At 36.7% G+C, this 25,696-nt stretch overlaps 1 protein-coding gene across 1 annotated transcript in view; it reads left to right on the forward strand.

The window, feature by feature from the left end:
* RYR2 (ryanodine receptor 2) overlaps positions 1–25,696 on the forward strand; it is a 386,078-nt gene that overhangs the window by 221,290 nt on the left and 139,092 nt on the right. Inside the window, exons 25-28 of the mRNA XM_053937433.1 lie at positions 3,879–3,962; positions 10,940–11,099; positions 21,212–21,359; positions 24,281–24,489. Of these exons, the coding sequence (XP_053793408.1) occupies positions 3,879–3,962; positions 10,940–11,099; positions 21,212–21,359; positions 24,281–24,489 (601 nt within the window). The remainder of the gene's footprint in view (positions 1–3,878; positions 3,963–10,939; positions 11,100–21,211; positions 21,360–24,280; positions 24,490–25,696) is intronic.

Genomic DNA, 25,696 nt, shown 5'->3' on the forward strand with positions numbered 1-25,696 from the left:
AATAGGTATTTAAATTAAGAACTTTGCTCCAGGACCCCTTGCTGCTGTTTCAGTGTCAGTGTGTATGATGCCACAGAACAAATAGTAGCAGGCATTTCCTCCTTTTATGGATGGGTGGTTAGATGTGTGAATGTCATGGAAGCTCTCCAGTTGGAATGCTAGAAAATTTCAGTGGGACATTAAAGGGTTTGTTGAAGTAATCTAGTTTTTTGTTTTACAAAGATACAATTCCTCACCTCAGCTTTGTCAGTCAAGGAGGTGTGAGTTCTTACTTTGCTGTGAATTAATGGAAAAATCTATTAGCGTGAGTAATTTCTCCCACATGTAGCATTGCATGTAGCCAACACATAGAAATATATCTCAAACTGATAAATCCTTGATGGTAGATGTGGTTCTCCAGTCATCCATACTTGAAATCTATTCTTTCTCTTTTTTTTTTCCCTGTTAGAATATACTTGCTTTTTACTATTCAGAGAGATTACAAAGGATGAATGTCCCATGTGATATTACTTTTATGTGAAAAGTTGTTCTATATTATTAAAATCCTTGCCATGCAAACTGATAGTGCAATATAGTATTTATTCTCCTAAGTAAAGGACTTTATATCCTCATAGTAGAAAGCTATGTAGAAGACTCCTTCTAAAACTTCTTGCAGATTTCTTTTCAGGCCAGCTTCTTTGCACTATATACTGATCTACCATTCCCAGAGTAAATAAGTTACTCAGTGTGAAACTTAGTACTTAGGGTCATATTTATGTAGGGTCATATTTATGACCCTAAGTCATAAATAGGGTCATATTTATGACTCTAAGTGCTAAATGGTTTCTGGAGGGATAGTTTGCCATTATTTTGAGGTAAAACATTCAGAGAGAAATTGAACTGGAAGCAAGAAAATAAGTTCAAATTTTCTACAGGTAGATATTAGAATTAAAAGGAAAGTTTTTTGAGCATTTCCCATCAGCACAGCAATGTGCTAAGGATTCAAAATAGATTCTTCCTTTCTATTTAATGAAACTACAAAAGATGATGTCATTAACTTTTGCTACGGTTGGATCTTTTCCTAGAATACTCTATATAATATGGCTCAAACAGCAGAAAAATCATGCTCTCATAATTAAATGCACACTGCTAATGTTCCACTAAATACTGAACAAATGTAATGAGTCCTTAGATGATTACTGGTTCAGTATCCAGTGCTTTTCTAATCTAACCCTGTAAAAAATCCACAAGTTTTTGTTTTATAAATATACACGTTACAGATTACTCTTTTTAAAATTAATTTTATTTCTTACTCAAGAAAGAGTCTTCCCATTAAATGGATAATATCCAAAATATAAAGCATTCAGTCCGTCTATGTCTTTTAAAATTTGTATGCTTACTGAACTAAGTCTTCCTTACTTCCTTGTATTAGTCCTTGTTTTCTGATAAATGAAGTTCTAAGTTTGTAGTATTGAGTTGTATTTATCATGTAGACATCTGTTGTGCAGGGATTAGGGGCCTCTTGCTCAGTTTGTTTCTACATGCTTGAAAATGTGGAAAAATCAGTGCACTAATCAGTTCTAGGTGATCCTTAGATGATGACTTGAATTATAACCTATCTTGATTATTTCTTTATGAGATGTGTCTAGTCTACTAGCTGTCAATCTTGATAAGAGGGAAAAGGAAAGAAAATGTTATTTTAAAACTTCTAATAATTTTCTTTACAATTTGCATCAAATTGCATACTTGAAATAGTTGCAAAACATGTAGAATAATACTGACTGTAATTGTGTTTTCCTTCGTGGTTTGTGGCCAGTTTTGCTGCCAGACGATAGAGGTAGAAACCAAGGAATATCTAAGTCATATTATCTGATACAACATTTCTTTTCCATATACTGGGATCTTTGTATATTTTAAGTAAGATTGAATACTTTTATGAGCTATAAAAATTACATACTGTATGAAATGTCAAGATGCAGGAATGAGTTGCCTCTGAAAATGTCATGGGATTAAAATATGCTTGCTAATACTGTTTCTGCACATGCTTATATATATGTTTTATAGTTTGGTCTTGCATATTTTTCTGGTTGTCCTTGCTTATTATTTTGTGACTGACTTTCCCATTTCTGTGTATTTACTCAGTCTTGTGTGATAATTACATCTCCATTGTGACGATGAGAGCTACATTCAGCCACTTTTCATTTTCTTGCTTAGGCTTGAAGTACTTTAATGGTATTTCAGATTCTGCCAGTACAGTCTGTCATTTTATCCTCCTGTCGTACTCTTATTTGTATTTGTTTTGTTTGGGTAGAGATAATTCCTGGCTTACTTTACAGGAAAATTAGGGTTACCAGAGTTTAGCTCCTCTGTGCTGCATTTCACTATTAGATATGTTCTCCTACTTATGCTGGTGATAGCTGCATAGGAATAATGTACTATTTATGCCAGTTGAAATTTAGCTGCATGGAGTATTCTTAGCAGATAGTGTGTTATGCAGGAAGGGGCCACTGGATATTAGTTTCCTCATTTCTGATTTTACTGTCGAATTTTTTTGAACAGGGTTCACAGTCCATAGAAGTAGGACTTACTTCATGTAGCTAGCACTAAAAATATGCTGTAAGAATCTCCTTGAAACAGACAATTCGTCTGCCAAAAGAAATAATGTTAGAAGAGTATTTATGCTCTTTTTTTTTTCCCCCAGTCAGTTCAAGAGCAGTAAATATAGTTGAAGCATGACTAGAAAATATAATTTTAGCTAGTGGCAAGAACAAATAAAAACCTTGTTTGACACCTTTCTTCCACTTCAGGAAAATTTGGAACAGAGTCCAAGGTATTTACACCTGTGATTTCTTTTGTAATCAGTTTCTTTCAAAGATACGGTTATCACCCTCAGATTTTGAAAAAATTCTCATCTGACTCCAAAGTTAACTCTCTGACTTTTGTCTAGGAGTTCTATTAATTTCAATGTCAATATTTTATTAATGTACCTAGACTAAAGAAAGATTATAAGCCAACATTGAATATAGAAGCAGGAACAAATAATTAATAATTTACAGATCAAATTCTAGAGATGATATTTAAAATTTATGCTGCTAAACAGTGTGGCTATAAGGAAAGCAAGAAGTCTGAAGTTATCAGAAACCCGTTTAGTACTGTTGACCCTCTTCTAAGTTTATATAAATAGTGTTTGTTTTCCGAAATGAGCTGAATTGTGCAGATTCAGGCCACAATGGGCTGGTTCAGTGGCTCTGTGGTATAAGCCTCGTGGTAGGTACAAGACACACTATCTAGATTGAATAAGATGGCAGTTTTGGCCTAATGCTTATCATGCATTCTGCTGTCAGTTCAGTAGTGTGTCCTAAAAAATCCAGATCCAACTGAAATCTCTAAATAATAGCTTCTTCAGAATGAAAACGTATTCTAAGGATAAGTGATATTTTATGCCTTTTTTCTTTTTTATAGCAGTGGTATAAGTAACAAAACATATAAAGATGTGGGTTAGAAGCAGTATGAATGAGTATGTAAGTGCTATGAATAAGTATATAAAGCAGAAATAATATTTCAAGGGCAGTGTTCAAATTGATACCTTATAGATGAAATATACTATATGATAGTTTCATTTTGAAGTATCTTACTCATACTTTTACTAAATTTTTTGGAACATCTTGCGGCATTTTCCTAACACTATCAGAAAGCTTATTACATATACAAATTATGTTGTATATGTAATATACATATATTATACATACAATATAATATACATATTTTATTGTAATTATTTCCATAGGTCTCTTTTGTTTTACAGTGTAATTTATAGGCACTATAGTGTGCCTATAAACAGTAGGAACTCTAAATATCAAAACATTATCAGTAATTAATCTCTGATTTCTGTGCCCTAGAACCCTGCTGGCATTAGGCTGTCATGTTGGAATTGCTGATGAACGTGCTGAAGAAAAAGTGAAAAAAATGAAACTTCCAAAGAAGTAAGTTGAAATTCAATGTGTCTTTTTGTTAGACAGTATGAATTAAGTTAATTCTATTTTAACAATTCAATATTTGCACTGCTAGTTTTATTAGTTCTTGGGCATGCATGTACATGCATGAATTCTCAGAAATTTTCAGCAATTTTCACATACCATAATTCACAGTTTTTCTTCCAGGTATTTGCCACCTGATAGGTAGGCAAATTTTAGGTTTTTTTGTGCTGTGTTGTAATGTCTGATATTCATAGTTATGTGTTGTGTGTATCACAGAGACTTTGTAAAGAATTTTTACAGTAAATTTGCCAATGTATTTTAAGGTGGTGCATATATTTAAAGGTGATCCTTTTGAAAGTTCTCAAATGGCCATGACTTGAGGTGTAGAGAGCTGACTTTTTTCCAAGTGATCTGTTGGCATCAGCAATGGTAGGACTGGGCTTAGCCTGGTATAGTATAGTGGCCTCCTCTACCACAGCTCTGAAACCAGCTCTCATGGCCCAGACAAGTTGCCCTGGCTTCTTAGCACCAGTATACACACACAGAGTTTGGGAATAAAGGACCTGAGAACTTGGACACAGTTGAGGTAATGGAACTTTAGTTTCCTATGCCTATCTGACAGCCCTACTGCCCAACATACACTTGAGTCCAGGGGATGAAGGTGGGCTATATGTAAAAAGTCAGAAAGGTAAATGCCACAGTTTTACTAGGAGAGAACTTTTGCATGGTCTGTTATTCCTGAATTTAAGACAGTAATTTAGTTTCCTTGGTTATGACTCTGAGGAATGGTAAATGCTGGTTGCTGAGTTCCTGCCACCAGTTGCATCTCATTGCTCTTCACAGGAATGTGTTCTGTGCAGAAACGGCTGTTCCTCTGGGATTGCATGTCTCCATTATTCACTGCAATCCTTCACTGACCCATACCTTTGTATTACATGCAGTCCCTGAAGCCAATGTAATAACCTCCAGCACTTTTAACTAAAACATGCCTTTCTTCCTTTTGTGAGCCTCATTCTGGCAAGATTACTGCAGGCTTCTAGGTAATACTTTACTACAAGGTAGCTGTAAGAACCTGGACCATCAGGCCTTTGATATCTACCACACTGCACAGATTTACATACCATTGATATTACAATTTCAGAATCCCTGATGCGGTCAGTGGCTTTGCCAGAATGAATGGGAATAAAAGCAGAGTATTAATTTAAGTTCCCTCCCTAAACTGTTGTTCAGTTTTGGTATCCCAAAATAACTGTTTATCTCTCAAGGAAGAAAAGATAGCTAGGGCCTTCTGTATTTTCATTCTGAATTTCCTGGGGAGAAGTATATGTGCATTTGCAAGATTGTTCAAGTGAATCAAATTTCCTGCTTTTGAAAAACTGCAGCAAAATCTCAAGTCTGAAAAAGTTATACTTTCTAATATAAGAAGACCAATAATGTTGAGTCTTTTTAATGTCATTAACCGTCATAACTGTAGAAACCTGAAGTCATACCATACATACAAAGTTAGAATTTTGATGCCATGCATATAATGGATTGAAAAAGCTAGCAAAAAGGAAAGGAAAACGTTGTGGCTGTATTCTTAAAAGCTTGTGCAGGGGAGCATGACAGGAAAGAGCACAGTAATTGCCAACCTGACAAGTGTGCTAATTTCATATGTTTCACTGTTTCCATTACTGTCTTGTTTTACTCATCTCACTGAAGTGACTTCACAGAAACCTGATGAGAGGTAACTGTGAGGGCAGTGAACTCCTGTGTGGGCTTCTCTGTGGATGGCTGATTTTGGAATGATGTTCTTGAATAGCTGTTTTCTATCTTAACCTTTTTCTTTTTATGGTGGTAATTTTGAATGAAGATTCAATCTCTTATTTATATATTCAATCTCTCTTAAATACCTGGTTGTTTTAAATTATTGTTTTCAACAAATACTTTGTTTAAATGTGTTTTAAAATGGTTGTTACAGAAGAGAATTAATTAAGATTGGTAAAGTATTTGAATATTTTAGTGTGGAGTTGTGTTTTTAGGTTCCACTGTATGTATGTTCAAAATGGTTTATCCTTCTGTATCCCCCCTTGTGCCTTTTTGGTGCATCCCAGGTTTTCCCATCAGCACCTGTGTGTCCATCAATCCCAAAAACCCTGATTCAGGCCCCTGACCCCGCCCAGGTGACTTGTCCATCCTTCCCCTCTGTCTGGAAGCTTCTGCCGGGGTTGCTGGGTGACTGGACAATGGCCTGGGGTCCCTCCCCTCCTCCCTCCTAAGTGGATACCCCCGTTGTCCTTCCCTCAGAGGGCCATTCCCATGTCTTCTCCCATTGCCTGATCGGTTTCCCCGCCCACCCTATATCAGGACCTGTTCGAGCCTCAGAGCTCAGTCTCTTTTGGGACCTGTTCAAGTGCTGTCGGGCTCTGGGGCTCTCCTCAGAGTCACAATAAATCTTGGACCTATCTGTAGCTCTCCTCAGAGTCACAATAAATCTTGGACCTATCTGTAGAGAGCTTGGCAGAAGAATGGTTAAACAGCAAGGGACATGAAACTGTAAAATTGGTCAAAGTATGAGGGGCTACGTGACTGCTGCAACGGTCAGCATGACCCTGGGTGTAGAAATCAGGATATGTAGAAATCAGAGTCTGCAAGAATCAGGATGCTGAAACTGCTTGGTATGTAGAAATAGAGAAGAACCAAAAAGTATCAACCACAAGAACAGCAAGAGCAACCGAACAAGACAGTTGCGCAAATCACACAGCAACCAATCATGAGCTTGGCTTTTGTAATATGCATGAGCTAATTAACGAGCATATATAAACTCTGTAATTTGTTGCAATAAACTGAGACTTGATGATCATGATATCATGAGTCTTGTCTCCCGCGGCACTTCTCCAACAACTGGCGCCCGAACAGGGACATGATCCGAGGCAAAGGCGGGAGAGGTGCTCCGTTGGGTTCGGGTCCTGCAGCTGGAAGGACGGCGACAGAGCTGCCAGTTTTTGCTCCGCGCCCTGAGTGACCGCAGCGGTGGGCTCAGCTGATACATGCTGCCGAAGCTTGAAGGGGCCAGCAACGGTACCGACACAACCATGGACAGGCAAGCAGCATATGATTTATTTCGTGCTTTTCTCAGAAAAAGACAGGTTAGGGGGATTGACTTAGATAAGGATCTCCCTTCGCTCTTGCATCATGCTCATTCTTATGGCTTTTTTGTAAACCCCCATACTGTTCATGAACTTTCAGAATGGAGAAGATATAGGGATAAGTTGTGGGAATTAGTGTTAGATGATGATAAACCGGGCAAGAAATTGAGTAAACTTTGGAGAGTGGTCCATAACGAATTGTTGATGTGTCAGGCAGAAAAAAGGGCGGTGGAAGGGGTACGAACAGCTCAGGAGAAAAATAAGGAATATGAACCCTCGCTTCTCTCCAGTGAGCCAAACCCTCCGGTTCTCACAAACTTTCCCGTCCCCATCTCTGCTTCTGCAATGCCTGTACCTCCCACAGACACTGGTGGCATTGAAGTGCTACCGTCAGCTCCCCCTTTACCCCCACCGCCGCGTCCCCCTCCAGGCATACAAAACGTTACTGTAGCACCCGCCCTGCAACATCCTCCGTCTCCCGGCCAGGAGCCTGTCCCTGGGGCAGAATCTGACCTCGCGGAGGCCATGGCTAAGGAAAGACGTGAGGTATGGGCTGCTATCGCACAGGAGGGTATGCAGACGGGGGACGCTGAGCTCTTCATGGCAGCACAGGAAACCCTTGCTTTTCCAGTGATATTTATGCCAAATGCTCAAGGGGGGTACACTGCGCAAGTCCAGAGCCTTGACTGGAAAATTGTAACAGAGCTGCGTGCCACTGTGGGGAGCTATGGTATTACCAGTGAGCCCGCTAGGCAAATGCTTGATTTTATTTTTAATGCTCATACCTTATTACCGTCCGATGTTAGGGGAATGGCCAAATTGATTTTTACCCCGCATCAATGCTTACTCTTTGAGGCACGCTGGAGAGAGGAAGCGGTAAGAAGCGCCAATTTACCTAGGGCTCAGGGCGACCCTTTAGCAGGGCTTACTGTAGCCGAGCTTCTGGGAGAGGGTGCCCATGTACGTCTGGAACAACAGGCCGCCCTAGGACCTGACAAATTAAGGGAAGCCACAATAGTAGCAAGAAGAGCGATAGACAAGGTCAAAACCCCGGGTGGAGTCCCAATGTATATGGGGATTAAACAGGGTAGAGAGGAGCCTCTTGGCACCTTCGTGGATAAGATAATGGAAGCATTGTCCAAAGCAGGGGTGGCCGATCATATGCAGGATGCCCTACTCAAACAGTGTGTACTGCAGAATAGCAATTCCACAACCAGAAATTTGATTACTTCCTTTCCTGGGGATTGGACCGTCCAAGCATTGTTAGAGAAGGCTGCTTCAGTGCCAGTTGAGTCTCAGGCGTTAATAGTTAATGCTTTACAAGAAATAGGACAGGGGTTACGGGAACAAGCAATAAGCTCTCAAAATCAAGTTTTAGCAGCCCTTGCTCCCCTTCAAGCTACAGCTGCACGCCCCCGTTCTAACACTACTGGAGAGGCACGAACAAGATGCTACCGCTGTGGAAACTTAGGTCACATTCGAAAAGAATGCGGAGCGACAGGAGTTTGGTGCCGCAGATGCCAATCAAATACCCACAACTCCAATGCATGCCGAAAGAAGCAGGGAATCTCCCAGAGCAGCGTGAACAGCGGCCGTGCCGGGACACAAATGGCAGCTGCAGAAGCGAAACCTCCCAGCAACTCCAACCTGCCACCTGCGGGAGCCTCGGCTTGGACTTGGCAGCCGCAGTAGAGACTGATCTCTTGACCTCAAAACCATATAAGATTCCAATGGGAATTCATGGCCCCCTACAAATACACGGACAAACTATGGGAGGACTCATTATTGGCCGCTCTTCAGCCGCTATATTAGGCCTCTTTGTGGAACCAGGAATCATCGATGCTGATTGTTGCGGCGAAATTATGATCATCGCTCATACGTCATATCCCCCAGTGACGGTACCAAAAGGTCAAAGAATTGCTCAGTTGATCCCACTCCCACAAATGACCAAGGGATTAGAACCTATGTCCCAGGTCCCTAGAACTCCGGAAGGATTTGGTTCGAGAGGAGGTCTTGCATTGCTTACCCTAGACCTTAACACCCGCCCCAAAAAATCTTGCCGCCTGATTCATCAAGGACATAGCATTGTGCTTAAAGGACTTTTAGATACGGGTGCAGATACTAGCGTCATTGATCCAGGTCATTGGCCTGTGTCTTGGCCCACTCAGCCTGCAGCAACCACAGTGAGCGGTATTGGTGGGATGACACTTGCGAGCTGTACCCCGGTGCTGACTGTTGAGATTGAAGGGAGACAGGCGTCTGCAGCACTTTCTATAACAACTTTTGCAGAAAATGCTGAATGCACACCTTGTTGTGCAAAAAGAAAACAGTGGAAGTGTAGAGAGCTTGGCAAAAGAATGGTTAAACAGCAAGGGACATGAAACTGTAAAATTGGTCAAAGTATGAGGGGCTACGTGACTGCTGCAACGGTCAGCATGACCCTGGGTGTAGAAATCAGGATATGTAGAAATCAGAGTCTGCAAGAATCAGGATGCTGAAACTGCTTGGTATGTAGAAATAGAGAAGAACCAAAAAGTATCAACCACAAGAACAGCAAGAGCAACCGAACAAGACAGTTGCGCAAATCACACAGCAACCAATCATGAGCTTGGCTTTTGTAATATGCATGAGCTAATTAACGAGCATATATAAACTCTGTAATTTGTTGCAATAAACTGAGACTTGATGATCATGATATCATGAGTCTTGTCTCCCACGGCACTTCTCCAGCAGAAGAGTGTTGCTTCCTTCCTTGCCGGTGGGATCAGCAGTGTCCTCGGACCCACGAAGGCACTCTTTAAAGCCCAGCTGGGTTCAGCGGGGAGTGCCTCTCGCTGCCCTATCGCCCCGAAAAGAGCTAGCCAGGGCTAGCAAGAGATTTGCTCTTGCAAAGTTGGGACGAGACGCGGCATTTTAGGCTATAAATGGGGATAAATACTGTTTAATTTTATGGGTTTTTACTTCTCAGTACAAATAAAGAAAATTGCCATATTGTTTAGAAAATAATTGGGCAATTATTTAAACTAGCTATTCTTTATACACCCCAGGGTGTAAAATTTCAATGAGAGAATGTTGTTTATTTTCCACAGACTCCTTTTGTTTCAACCAAAATAGTGCTTTATATTCTGGAGGAAAAATAGAATCATGGGATCATTTAGGTTGGAAAAGACCTTTAATGCTTTATGTCCTCTATTGACGGTTTGCTCATAAGTAAAGTAGATTTCTATAATTAATAAATAAAAATAACTTTATAAACGTAGCATTCCTAGGAGTGCTAAAAAAAGTGAGGAAGTTGCCTTTCTATTCTGAAGTCATGCTTAAATTTAAACATTTGCTTCTATGATTTGAAGGATAATTAAGGTATGAATTATTATAATGACATTTTAAAGTGGCTTTCAAAACTGGTCTTGAGAAAGCCATTTGACCTGCTCTGTCTCTTTGCATCCCCTTATGCAACAGGAAGAATATATTTTCTTGTTTCAGTAGGAAGTAGATAGAATTTAATAAGTATTGTCATCTGCACAGAGGTAGCATTAAAATTGTTGATACAAGCATCTTAATCTACTACTTTGAATATGTGGCATTAGTAAAATACTTTAAAAATATTTTTAGTTCAGACCATTTTATGTAGTTTCATTACCAGTTACTTCATCCCATCAAGATGCAATTAGCTTGAAACAGAATCAAAATAAGAAACAAATCAGTAATGAAATTTACATTATTATTCTTTATGTTCAAAGGCAGATGTCATATTTATATAGCTATGTTGCATAGATGTTACTTCTTTCTTTTGTGGTTTCTCTTAACTTTTTTTCTTGCTGGCAAGTAACTGCAAGTTCTGTTTTTATTCAACAGCTATCAGTTGTTGAGTGGATATAAGCCAGCACCCATGGATCTGAGTTTTATCAAATTGACCCCCTCTCAAGAGGCTATGGTGGATAAACTAGCAGAGAATGCTCACAATGTGTGGGCAAGGGACCGTATAAGGCAAGGCTGGACATATGGCATCCAGCAGGTAAGTATAACTTCAGACACTTAGAATAGCACTTATCTACTGAGATATTTTACAGTTAAATGGAAATAATGGTGACACACAGTCAGGAAGAAACCGCTAGTGAATGCAAGTTTGTCAGTCAAAGAAAACAAAAATGCATAATTTAAAGCAATCTTGTTAGATAGCAGTATGAGATTCGCTTACAAGCAGTATTAAAAAATTTGGTGGTATATTCTTGTATGCTATCTAAATCTCAGGGTGAGAAAATTGCACGCAGGAAGCTAACATGCTCCAGTATTTTAGGAAATGTAAATATTGACTTTCACTAGGGCAATCATGTAAATGTTTGCAGTTCTGGGAATTGAATAATTTTGTTTATCCAGGAAAATCAGAATGTAAACTTCTAGTAATAACTTCTCTAATATCTTGTATTTCTGGCAGAAGCTGTGTTTAACAGAAGAGTTAAGTCAGGCTCAAAGTTCCAGTCCTACTTTAGTTGTTCTGCTCCAGTGAATACTAATATTATTTGGTAGTTACCGCCAATGTGTTATAAGGGAGGGAGAGTAAGAATAAAGCATGGTGGATCATTAAAGGCAAAACTCAGGTTCTTTGGTTTCTTTAAAAAAGCCCCAAAACCAGTCAATTGGGTATACCCTGAGACTGATTTAGTATTTTCCAAGACAGTTCCTACATCAGTTTTCCCTTAAGATTTTCAATTCTTTTTTGTGATTGGTTGTGAATTTTGTATACAGAATGGTCTCTTCACTTGTGTTACTAAATGTGTGGCAGCATTTCACAGTGAAATTTTAGGACAATTTACCCCTTGGGGAAAGAATGAGTTTTCATGTTTTTGTACTGAGCATAAAAGATCATTATTTTTGCAAAAATTAAGTACAGCTGTTTTGTAGGTACGTGCCCTTCTTCTCCTTGTTTTTGACAAAAATTTGAATTATACATTTCAGTGCCACATATGTCAAATTTTGTTCTTCTACAGGAACAAAATTCATTCTATTTACAAAACTTTTGTGTAAAATAAAATAATCTGGATTTTTATATATTAAGCACTTTACCTCATCACATAGAGGTTTGCTTATGTGACAAAATATTTGCTGCATTTCAGTATTGTTCATTATAGTATCTTACAATGAAGCTGCCATTGTGTTACTCTGTAAGCTATTTAGGAAATCTGTGATCTGTATTTAGGTCTAGACAGACAGTGAGTCAATTCTTCTGTTTGCAGACTGGAATATATGTATATTCTCTACTAGGAAAACACTGAAGATAATTCTGTGTTTGTGCAACTCCCTGCTTTCCCCAGGATCAATTTTTTTCCATAATACTGCACCTCTAAGTAAGAGGTGGCCTTTTGAAGTGCTGTTAACATTTCTGATGGAACATGAATCATGAGAAGTGTTGGAAGTGATGGTTTTCTGTTGTCAGGTAGGGGGAGGGCATTAATTAGTTTTGAACTCACTATTTCAATCCTGTATTTATGGAGTCAACGCACAATTCATTTCTAGAATGAAAAACTGTATGTTCAAAAGAAATATTTCTGATATATTAAAGAATGCATTCAAGAATTTATACCATGTCTCCCATATTTTTTATTTTTCCAGAAGCCAATAATTTTCAATACAGACCCTTACCAATTGGGAGCTTTGAAATGAATGAAAATTGGGAAATTGTTACAACTTTGATAGAAACTTGACCTAGCCCAAAATTAAATTTAGTTTTGCAACAGAATTTATTGGTTAGGATAAAGTTAAGAAGTTTCTGGAATCAAATGAATCTTTTAGCTAATTATATTTCTAACTAGCTTTGGGAAAATCTAATCTTGTGGCTTACATGTAGTGAATAAATTTTCTTAGATCTTGAAGACAATTTAACCTACCCTTTGTATTGGTGTATCTTTGAAAAAACCCACAAAAAAAATTTGCCATATTTATTGGAGTGAATTTGCAGCTAAATTGCGTGTTTTCTGAATTAAGTAGGAAAGTCAGTTAAATGGTGATGTCAAAGACTTTCCCAGTGTTGCTGGTTTGGCAATGATATGTAAAAGATGTAATGGGAGTGGGTGGCAATGAAAAAAATTCTCCTTTATGTCTTCACAATATTTTTTTATACACAGTCTTTATGTATGTTTCAGTGTGCCTGTTGATACAGAAGGTTTTGCATTTGAAGAGGTGTGATGTGATAGTCACAAATCATTAGTTTTTTATGGTTTCCCAGAGGCAGTGGAGTTGCTCAAGGCCACAATTTGTGTTTTAAAAAGCACCCCAAAACCCCAAAAAACATAGATCAGACAAATCTAGTATGGGATATAACCTAGAATTAAACATTTCAGAAGAATCATTAAGTCTGTCTTATGTTCTCAGTGCTGTGCCTAGGGAAAGAGACCAAACTGACTGTTGAACCTAAAATGTTGTAGCCCTGTGAGGAGACATTTTTGAGCCTCACAGGGAGAGAGCAGAGAGGAAGAGGGAAAACTCTGATCACTGAACAGCTCTCTGTATTTTATCTACTGACTCCTAAAATAGTTGCCTGAAGGAAACTCTTGTAACTCTGGCCTTCCATAGGCTCCCTTCCTAATAAATGTCCTGCTTGTTGGATGACAATGTTTCACATGAGAATTAAATCTCTGCTCACTTATTAAAATTTATAGTCTGGTGTGAGAAAACTCATGGCAACTAGAGGTTTTGTTTAAAACCCTTTAGCCTTGTAATTATCCATACATTACCCATTTTTCAAGAGTTTTAAAAGATTGACTCCATAGCCTCAAAGATATCTGACTAGAGAAATAGGATTTATGTATCTACATCCATTCAGATGGCCAAGGACAAGGTTTTGTATGAAAAAGTTATTGGAATGTTAGCCCCTAGTTAAGTTTTCAGATATTTTTTAAGCAGTCAGTGTGTATCAAGCTCGGATTTTGCCTACCGGCTTATGCTCTGAAAGAGTCTTAGACAAATGCTTCTGCTCTAAATCTGGACTGGGCATAGGTATATCTGATACATATTTAACTGTTCTTCCTTTTCAAGACAAAGATAGTTACGGGCATGCAGAGAAGAGTCTGGAAAATTTAAAACTAAAAAGCTTAAGTGCCTATGAAACTAATCACATTTGGAGTTGGAAAGAAAATTAATTGGGGTTTTGTAGTCCTGAGCGCTTTAAACATCCAAGAATTGTTTTACTGACTAAAGACTTTTGTGTGCTGAGTTGTGCACTCTTGTTGAGAATGCAGTGTAGTAGTGCAGTGAGCAGTGTCACAGTTACGCTTTCAGCAGAGTGTGATTGTAAATGTGGACAAGAGCACAGAAATATTCATGACCTTCAGGAAGCAGATTTACAAGGTCAGCAGTGTACTTTACTCCTTAATTCCTGGCAGACAAGTTACCACAGTCTCATGGATAATCAAACAGGTAGATGATGCCCTTTTTCAACAATAGTATGTCTTGCAGAAGCTGCCATGCTTTGGATATTGATGTTGATTTATGCTTAATTCCATAATCTTTCTCTTTTCAAGTATTTATTTTTCTTCTGGAAAAAAGACCAACAGCTGAGTTTCAGGGGTGCTTACAATATAAAATACCATTTATAACAAATACCATTTATTAAAATGCATGAAAAGAGAGCAGAAGAGTGAGGTGCTCCTTTCTGGGTGCAGTGCAGAGGTGCCTCTCATTTAGCTGGCATACATATCACATGGCAAGCTGCCAGCTCTAGATGTTGTCCATACTGTCAACGTGCTTCTGCTTGACTCAAATGGGTTTATTTCATGGGCTACATTTTGTCATCCTGTCATATTACTGTGACATGCTACAGTACTGGAATTAAGTGACATGATGTTGTGCTGTATAATAGTTTCCTATTCCTATAGTTTCCCAGAGCTGTAAAATAGTTTCCTAAGGGAAAGAAGATTACAGATGTTTTAAAGTAGATGAACTAATCACTGGGAAATATGTTATGAACAGCAATCGTGCTGTGGTTGAAGGATGAATTAAATAATCTAGTAAATCTGTTCAGTATGACAGCCTCATCATTTTGGGATTATATAAAATGAAAAAATTAAAGGGATACTCTCAAGCAGTTAAAGTATAAATAATTTATTTCTTTAAAAACTGTTGGGGAAAATGCCTTCCAACTTCCAGCGTTTTTTTCTTCTTCTAAATCCATTACTGCTTGTCAGCTTTTTTCTTAACAAGATATAACAAGCTACATTTTATGCATGACTACAGTATTTTTGTTCTGCTGCTGCAGAGCCAGCCAGCCAGGAGAGGGAGCACAAGTTAGCTAATAAATCCTGTTTCCAGAACTGACAGCTGTGATGACATTGATCACAAACAAGTATTTTTTGGTACTGCATACTTGCAGTTGCTTAATGCTCCATGAAGGGGGAAAGCAGAAGAAGCAAAACAGGTAAGAAAAATATGTATTTCTGCTTAAAAGAACACATTAAGTAGCAAGGGTAAGTGGAAAAACAAGCACAAAAATCAGTATGAAAATAGTTGACTGTGTCCCTTTAAGGGAAAACATTATTACCTGCAAGTTGGTGGTCTTGGAACTGGGGAAATGGTAAATGTACAAGGACAGATACAAGAATTAGATCCAGGAAAAGAAACAATATAGCCTTGCTGTAAGTGAATTAAAATAATCACTTTTTTTTTTTTTTTTTTTTTTTTTTTTACCTTTATGGATTATGGATTTTGATACTAAGTCCTGTCATAATTACATGAGTTTTTTAATTTGGTTACTTTTAAGGAATTTTTCATAACAAGATAGTGGAAAAACAGCACTGAAGTATAAAAGCACATATTTGTGACTAAAAGTTCACAATCTAATGGAAAATACTCAGAATTCATATAAGTTTATCCATGAACTTAGGGCCTTTTTTGGCATATCCATGAACTTAGGGTGTTTTTTGACATTCATAAAACTGTGATTTTATGCATACAGGAGAATCCCAACATCCATATGAATAAGGAAAAGACAGAAAAGCAGAGAAAAGAATCGAGCTTAGGGATCAGAAAGCAAATGAAAATAATATAAAGTGCATTGCTTGCCTTGTCCCTCTTCCTGAATACATGACTTCTAGGTTTCCTCACTGATTTTAGAGATCACAGGCAAAGATTCTTTCACATTTTGCTTATATCCTTTGCCACATAGCTTAATCGAAGGGTATCTTGCTTTTTCTTCATATTTCATTGTGTTCTGCCTAGAAAAAGTGTTAAGAATCTCACAGCTTTAACAATTGTTTATAAATGTTGGCAACCTAAAATATTTCTTCTGCTGTGTGAAAAATTTCTTAAAAAAGATGCTCTGCAGTTCCTGTCCTAGAATAGTTGGTTGGTATTGCTAAGCAATTTTATGAATATCTTCTCTTGGGCCTAAAAATGCAAGACATTTTGGTCTTTTAAAGTCAGGATCTTATTTTTTTTTCAGATTTATAGAAAGTATGTGGCATCATTAATTAAGATCAAGTGTTGGTCTTCTCAGACTGCCTAAGGCTGCAGTGCAGAAGAGGCATTGTGGTAGAAAGTCAGGCTGGATGAAATATGCATGCCTGGGAAAAATCAAGTTGTTGCTTATTTTTTCATTAAATAAATATAAAGCCAGCATTTTGTCCTTGTAAAAACCACTTATTTTACCTCACTTTGACATTTTACATGATTTATACTGATATATTAGTTCCTTACATTTATAGTCAGGGCATATTCTGCTAGGCATTCCATATGGCTACAGTCCTTGGTGAAGATGGCAGAAGCTGTACACATATTACTAAGGATATACATACTTCCAAGGTTAGAACTCAGCTGCTAGTATTCCAGGTGAGGAATACAACCTCTTCTTTGGTTGGGTGAATTTGGATTATCAACGTTGCTAAGAATACGACTTTGTTGTGCTTTCTAATGCTCTGGACTTTGAAAATTACTTTTTTAGTAAATACCAATTTAGAGTTGTATTTTTCCTTTTCCCCTATAAGATGATTTTTAATTTTCATGGTTTCTGCTTAAACATGAGCTGCTGTGATACGTGTGGAAAAGCTAGCCCTCTGGATAGTGAGGCATGAAAGGTATGGTGTGGGTAAATGATCCTGCTCACGGTGTCTGTGCTGCACAGGCATATGGTGGCTCACTGATTTTATGGCAGCACTGCTGGCAAGCTTGTCCTTTAACATTTTTTGTGGGAATTGCTCAGAAATCCTTGTGACAGTGAGAGGAGTGGATCTTGCATGTCAGTGGAGATCTGACAGCAAGTGGAATCAATTCACAGCTGTGGAAGGAGGGTTTGCTAATGGTGCAAAGGGAGCTGAGAAAACAACAGCACGCCTTTCTCACTGGACGTGTGCTGAAATACATTTGTTTTGTGCTTGTGGTTTAAACAGCCTTGATTATGAGAACAAAATCATTTCAGTATCAAAAAAATATGTATCTGTAGAGCTCTTATACTTTAAATCATGAAATGTGTGTTCCCAACAGACTATTATCATATTTTTCCTGCACTCTTCCTAAAATATGTTTTCATTTCTCATTCTTTTCCTATCTTTCTTTCTGTTAAGAACTTACGTTATGCATATGTTTCTGGTGACTTTTTGTTCCCTTTAGTCTAGTGGTCTGTGCTGTTCCTGAACTTCTTAGAGATTTGGGAAGGTCCAGGAGTGCACAGCTTTGCAATACAACATTTATAACTCTGAAAACTACATTATTATTTTTAGATGTCATTTAGAGGTTTATATGGCGCTTTGTTTTTTGTTACTGAACTACTGCTGAAGCACACAACCTTATTACATAGACTGCATCTCTTAATAGGTTCTTTTAGAGCTGTTTGTAGAATTTGACTATGGTTTTCTCTGCTGCTGTAGATCACATGGACATTCCTCATTTCATTCTTATGTGAGATCTGTTTGTGCAAGTTCCAAGACCAGTTGTAGGTCCAGTGCTACGAGATCAGTTACCAGTTAGAGACACATCACAGACTCATTGAACAAAAGAATGCACTTTACATCTGACATATGTTTCCTTTGAGTTACTTTGCTGCAGTGTTCTTTACCTGTCGCGGAAGTTTGAAGAGGCTTGTTGATGTTTTTTGGTGTGTGTGTGTTTAGGTGTTTTTTCCGTAGTTCTTTTCCTTTTATGTGCTACACGTAGTTTAAAAAACTTACGCAGTTAAATTGGCCCATTGTTGACCAATTATTGCCTAATTGATATCCTTATATACCCTACAAAAAAGTGTATGAGTGCCCATTCAAATAGTTGTCTATCATTTGCTATGTATATCAGAATCTGTCATGTACACTGTGAAAAATACTGATTTTTCATGGTCAGTGCTATATCACTGACGTTTAACATTATTACTTCCATCCAGGGCACATTTCTGCCAGGCATCCCAACTTTTTATGTTTGCAATGTTTTCCTAAATAAAGTAAATTAAATTCTAAATTATTAATGGATGTTTGTCACATGAAATGAAGCAAAGCTTTGTAATAAAATACATAGGCTTCCCCCCTCCCCTTTTTTTTCTGTGATATGATAGGTTCTGAATTAAAAACAAAATAATTATATAAATAATTGGTGTGAGCTACCCAGCTCATACCATTTGTCTGTTAACAAGTAGCTGCCAAACAAACTGTACAAAACAGGCTTCTGAGGAATTATTAGACTGTCAAATCTGGAAAATTCTGGCAAAAAAAAAAATTAAAAATTAGGTTGAATGTTAAAACTTATTTTAACAGTCTGCAATAACATTTTTGTATTGAGTAGGAGGAACTCAGTCTTTTTACTGCTTGGAAATGTACTCAGTAAAAATTACCACTCTTAGCTAATCAGTTTTCTTGTTGACTTGATTGCGAATGTGCAAAGCTCAATCACTGTACAGGATCATTCTCTACACTTACTCCAGAGAAGTGCAGAAGGCCATTAGTACTAAAACTTATGATGACTGTAACAATAAGAGTGCTTAATTCAGAAATTAGTAACACATTCAAAATTTAAATAGATGTGTAATAAGAAAAAAAAAGGAACAAAGTTGTTAAAAGAAAAATCTTCTCTCACATTCAAATTTAAAGGTGCAGCCACAGTCTTGAATAGGTGAAAAAGGTCACAATGTTAAATAAAATTAGATCCAAGGGAAAAAATCTGTAAAATCAAGTTGGTTTAATACATTAAATTTCTGCATTCCTTTTTTTTTCTCTCCTTGCTCTCATTTTGTGATTAGCCATTTTAAAAGCACTTGTATTATATTTCATTTTATACATTGTTATCAGCTGATTGCCTGTATGTTAATTTGTGTTAGTGGTTGGTATGTCAACTACAAATGCATTAGTCTAACATTATATCATGGATAAGAAGTTACATATTTATTGTTCCAAACTTTCATATTTTTAAAGACAGTATTTCACAATGTCTTTTGGACATAGAGTGCTTCAGAGGAAATGATTTCTCTTTTTTGTGTCCCTTCAATAACAAATAATCAAATGCATAGTGTTTCATCACCTCAGATGTTAATGTGAATACTCTTATATTAAAAAAATAATCTCTCATAACATTTACTTCAGCATTTGCTTGAAGGACACAGCCCTTTTCCACATCTACCAAATTAAACATTGGACAAAGCAGGATGTCAGCTTAAGAATTTGGAATAAATATGAAAAGAGGATCCTTCAAATGGTATTAGTGTTGGCCCTGCCACTGTCCTTTCCATGGAATATAATTAGAGCTGATATGGTTTTGTAATTTGTGTCCCCAGCAATGCATTATGTTTATCTTTCTGTTAGCCCTTTTAGCATGTAGGTAATGCTTGTCCCTTAATATTTTTTCTCCTAGAGGAATAACTTGTAGGACCAGATTTCATCAAGCACTGGTTTATAACTGACCTTTCAATATCTGCTCACTGTGATAAGGCAAGAGGCAGATAGTCTTGCATCTAAGCATTTAAAGGGTAACAAAAGATGCCTGCAATATTTTTTTCAGAAGGGATGTTCCATTTGTTCTCTTCTTGAAAAGATAGAATTGAAACCATATATATTCCTAAAACTAGAACTGTAACGCTGTAAAAGAAGTAAGGCACTTTCACTGTAGACACTGTCTTCTAAAACAATAGGCATTGGTCTTGGACTTCTTAAAAAATCTAACCAATAGTAAAAGCCTCTCAATATCTTTGGTATTGTACTGAAGAGAACAAACAGCAGCTATTTTTTATATGATATGTCCAGTCTGTAATTTTTTTTTATAAATACAGATATTAGGAAAAAACATGGAGAGCTCTTTGCGTAGTTTCTCTCATTGCCAACAAATTCTGACAGGATGTGAGAAGAAAATATAGACAAGAAAACAATTCTGTTAGTCACTAAAAATTAGATTAGCCACTTAAATAATCCAGTTAAACACTGCTTTCAAATAAGATCATTTTGCAGTAGAGGAAAACCTAATCAATATTTTTTAATAAACCTAAAATGCAAAGAATAAACCTTACCAACACTTTCATTTCAGCTGGGGAGTGGTTAGTTTGACTATCTATTGCAAAAACTCTACATGTGGAGCACATAAATCATATTCTTGCAAACCCCTTTATTTTTGAAAAATACATGTCTTAAATAGTTTTATAGTAAGGCACAGGTTTATTACCTGATTTGTAATTTATTAATTAGTGCTGCACACATTTATTATTTTTTATTAGTAGAACTTTGTTCTTTTGTTTTTATAACGTTTGGTATTTGGGCATTTTGTGTATTTGTAGTATAGAAATGTCTCAGCTTTAGTTAGAAAAAAATTTTTTGTTATGGTAGCTGCTTCATAAACAGTGTATGAAATTATAATTCTTTTGACTTTTCTGCCATACTCTTTGGATCTGTCCTTGTTCCTGTGGTTTGTACTGTTACTTTATTTAGTAAATTTGACAGAAACTTAGAGCAGGTATAAGACACCGAGCTTTGTTTATTTGTGTGTGTCAATTTTTTTTTAGTGAATTCAGTCTTGTAATTTCTAGACTATTGCAATTTCTCTGATTCTTTGCCATATTTGAAGTTACATGATTTCAGTTGGTGTAACAGTAAATTTTGTGGGGTTATTGAAGCATTATCTTGTCTGTAAGATAAAACACAGTTTCTGAAATGGAATTGATTTTTCATACTAATGCAGGATGTGAAAAACCGACGAAATCCTCGCCTTGTACCGTACGCTCTTTTGGATGATCGAACAAAGAAGTCCAACAAAGACAGTCTTCGGGAAGCAGTCCGCACCCTTCTAGGCTATGGTTACAATCTGGAAGCTCCTGATCAAGATCATGGTAATTAATTTTTGGTTTTTTTCCTCAAAAAAAGGTTAGAAATTTCCACTCTGCTACTGAATTTTTTGGTCCAATAAAACATTTTGAATGGATGTTTCCAAATATAATAGGTGCTTTTCTCTTCAGTCTTAATTTCTTTCTTTCCTTTTTGTTTCCTTTCCTTGCCCTGTGGCCTCAAATGAATATTTACAAAATGTAACATTTTTACATTTTAAAGCAATTATTTAAAATTTAAGCCAATCCACACCATTTTTGGGAATAGTTTTTATTTAATGCTATATTTGCTATTTCAAGACAAAATAGGAAAAAAACCTGTAAACTCAGTAGGTATGAATTTTATATTCCTAAAATTTTAACTTTAAATAATGAAGATTGTACACTTTGTGTACAATCTCGTATTTAAACACTAAAGATACAAGATGAAATTTTCTAAAATGAATGATTGCAAACCAAATTTCTGTGAATGTCAACCTGCAAGTCTATAATTAGATAGTTTGTTAGAGCCTTTAAGTTTCCTGGACTTCCTCAGGTCTTGGAAGTTGAATTGGACTATTAGTAAATTTTAATTAACTTTTTTTACAAAGTTTTCTTTGAACTTGCATCATTGCCAGGTTGAATGTTTTATTGATACTGTGGGCAGTATTTTCAGTTTGAGACATCCTGCAGAAGAAAAAAATATCTGAACTAATAACAACCAATTTTTAAAGAAAGTACACAACATTTAACTCAATAACTGCAGCATATATAATGTTAAGAAAGTACAAGAAATCAGGAGACATAATGTACAAATAAAATAAATAGATCTAACCCCTATCAACTCTATTTTAGAAGTTCACTTAAAGTTAAGGAAATATGGAATAATCAAAATTGAAACTAGCATCTTTATAATTTCAGCAAAATTTGGAAATTTTGAGAAATTTGTCTAAACCTTATTTTTTTCCCCTTCATACAGTGATAGTGAATTTACAGTGATTTTGACCTGTTTAGGCCATAGACCTTCAGTAAAGCATTTCTGCATAATACATAACTCATACCTAAAGTGTACACAGGGAACCTGCCATTTGGAATTTCTCCTCCAAAGCACATGCATTCTCTGATCCTCAGCTTTTATTAGATACTGCTATTAAAATACACTTAAATATGAGGCATTGCTGAGACCATGAATGTGTAACAAGGCTGGATTGCTGAATAGGTAGAACAGTGTTCCTCAGTGGAATGGACAGTGTTGGTGGCAAAATGCCATGGTCTCACTCTTAAATCTGTTAAGATTGGAGAGTGTAACTCTGCTGCATAATCCTAGAATTTCTTCCCCTCCCACTGTTGGGAAGGAGATGCTGCAAAGAAAGACTGAGCATGACTTCTTGGTTCTGAGAAGGTGGGTTGCCTGCTACAGGCGGCCTTTGCCGCCTGTGAAAATATAGGGTCTATCTAATGGTGTAGGCAAGAGGAGGGGAGAGCATGCTCCTTTTCTACTGTCTCTTCCACATCCTGCTGAACAATAGTAATCACCTTTTTCATTTACAGCTCTGAGAACCACATGCTACTGCCTTTCCTTGGAAATAAGTGTTGAAAACCACTCTCTTTTTCCTTAGAATGCAGAGATCATTAGCTGGCTCTGTGAATGGAGTCACTGATGAGATGTAAAGAATGCTAGTGCAATCCTTGAATCTGAAAGATGTGATCAAGGTTGTTGCAAAATTCCCAGGGGAAAGGAACTACAGAACACTATCCCACAAACTGGTCTTTCTTGAGCAACGACTGGAATTGTATTCAGCAAAAGATTTTTTTAGTAATTTTGGGGACTTAGATTTTGCAGTTTATGTGCTTCTCAGGTTATGGAGAGGCATGAAACATGTCACAAGGATGGATCCTCGTTCATCAGCCAAAATTTATACTGTTATTAAGGGGTTTAGAGCCCTCTAGTGGTGTCCTGCATCTCCAATCATTAATTTTTACTTAAACATTAATTTTACAAAGTTCTCTAGTATTGGTTTTTATGTGTTGTTGTTATTATTACTTACTGGTTTCCCAGAACAGCTGTATTTTTGGGATTGCTTTAGACTGTGGAAAGAATTTTGTTATTTAGAATCTAAAAAGAAAACAATTTCTCAGTTACCATGCTTTGTGGTACTTCATCTGTATAGTGAGGTACTGAGGTTCTTCAAAAGTGTTTTTAAGGCATTAATTGCACAGACTATCAAAGAGAAAATTTTACTGATAAAGAATTACGTGGCAGAGAGTTGCATTGCTTACAGGAAACTTAATGAACCTCACCTAACTGAAGTCAGGCATGGTGGCATGAGAAGTGATGGTTAATTCTGAAGGATAAGATTTTATAGACTATCCTAGGTGATATTGGAAATGTGGACCTTGATGAGTGTGAGAAAATAGAAAAGAAAGAGAGAAGTTCTTAGCATGGCCTAACAAACAGGTGCAAGTAGGTGCAGACAAATTTGATCTTATAAACAAACTCAGGGAGAAGAGGAATTGTGGTGATTAGACTGGAATGCTTACTTTTCAGATGTTGCACAGGCTTTATTTGATACATTACAAATTTGTGGGAAAAAATCCATGTATTTGGCCTTTTTCCCCCCTAATCTGAAAAAAAGAATCAAAGTGATCCTTGAGTCATCTATTTGTAGCTGAATTCAGATTTCTAATTTCTCCTTTCTTTGTCTTTTTTTGTTTCTTCTGTTCTGGATTTTTTTTTTTTTTTTTAATCCTGATTCCCAGATTGGGAAAGAACACTTTCCCCACATGGCTGTTCTGCAGGCACATTCTTCTTTTCATGTCTGTGCTCAAAGGGATTCCTTTACCTTTTGCTTTCACAGTTTCTTGTCAATAGTTGAAAACCATACTTTCTGCATTGATTTTTTTTTTTTTGTCCTTTTATACTTATTTTTATTTTTTTATCCCTACAGCAACAAGACTGGACGTGTGCAGTGGGATAATGGAAAAGTTCAGGATCTTCCGCACAGAAAAGACTTATGCAGTGAAAGCTGGGAAGTGGTACTTTGAGTTTGAGGCAGTTACTGCAGGAGACATGAGAGTTGGCTGGACCAGGCCAGGTTGTCTGCCAGATCAGGAACTTGGCTCAGATGAAGAAGCTTTTGTTTTTGATGGCTTTAAGGTTTGTATGTGTTTATCTGTAATGATATGAGTGGCTGCAAAAATTTTAATTTTTGTATCTCATTCCATGTATCATTGCCTCAGATGCCTTCTCTGCTTTCATTTGATGTTTCATGAAATTATTTCTCTGTCTTTGAGGGCCTAGGCAGAATAACTAGAATCAGTGTCAAAAAATTAATTAGCAAGATTTGGCATATCTATAATGTTTTTTCACAAATTCACATGTTTCTACAGTATATATAAAGAATTGATAATCAAAGTGGCTTAATCAAATTCAAAATACTGGCAGAGCTGTAATTAGCGATGAATAATTTTTTTAAAATTTCACTCTGTAGTTCTCTCTATAAGAAGTGCCATTAGGGAATAAATATGATTAAGTTTAACAGTAAGTGTTTGAGGCAAACTTTGATACTAAGTATTTGTAAAAATGTAAGAGCACCAAAGAGTATAGCTAGGTTTTCATGGAAATCCTTACAGCTTAAATGAAGTATGATAGAACCACTAAGATTTGCTGAAATTTAACTCTGCATAAAAAAAAAATGACCCATTGAAATCTAGTAGCAAAATATATATAGGAAAACAAACCTTTATATTACTGAATACCATCAGAATAGCTTAAATAACTCATTGAAATTTTTAATTTCAGTATGAGGGCAATTGCAACTGATATCTGAACCTTAATTGTTATTAAGGCTACCGATGACTCATTGTAAAATTATTTCTTGTATCTGGTATTGGAATTAATTTCCCTTATTACTCTTAAAATATGTAACAGAAATCAACAGAATCCCTGGATATTCCCAGCAAGATAATGTTCTCAAGATGTATTTTATTTATGATCTGGGAATTTATTTCTTTCCCACTCCTGCACTGCATGAGAAGATGCCTTGAAAAGAGAACTAGAAAGTTTTTTTGTAAAGTGTTTTAAGTAAATCATTCAAGTCCTCCATTTTTACTGGAAAATCTGTGTAATTGCCTTCTGAATCTTAGGGTTTGATGTTTAGGTCTCAATCCACAATGCTATTTTGTCTTCTTTCCTTGGTTGGAAAAAAAATTACCTTCAAGATATCGAGAAAGGTTCATTGGTTTTGTACAACTTCTAGGATGGATACAGAGCATAAACATCTACATGTGATGAAATACTTGGATAGGAATCCTATCTTTTATTGGTTACTAACACTTTTTTTTTCCAGTGCTTGGTTACAATA

The sequence above is a fragment of the Vidua chalybeata genome, chromosome 3, assembly GCF_026979565.1.
Source record: "Vidua chalybeata isolate OUT-0048 chromosome 3, bVidCha1 merged haplotype, whole genome shotgun sequence".
Lineage (NCBI taxonomy): Eukaryota > Metazoa > Chordata > Aves > Passeriformes > Viduidae > Vidua > Vidua chalybeata.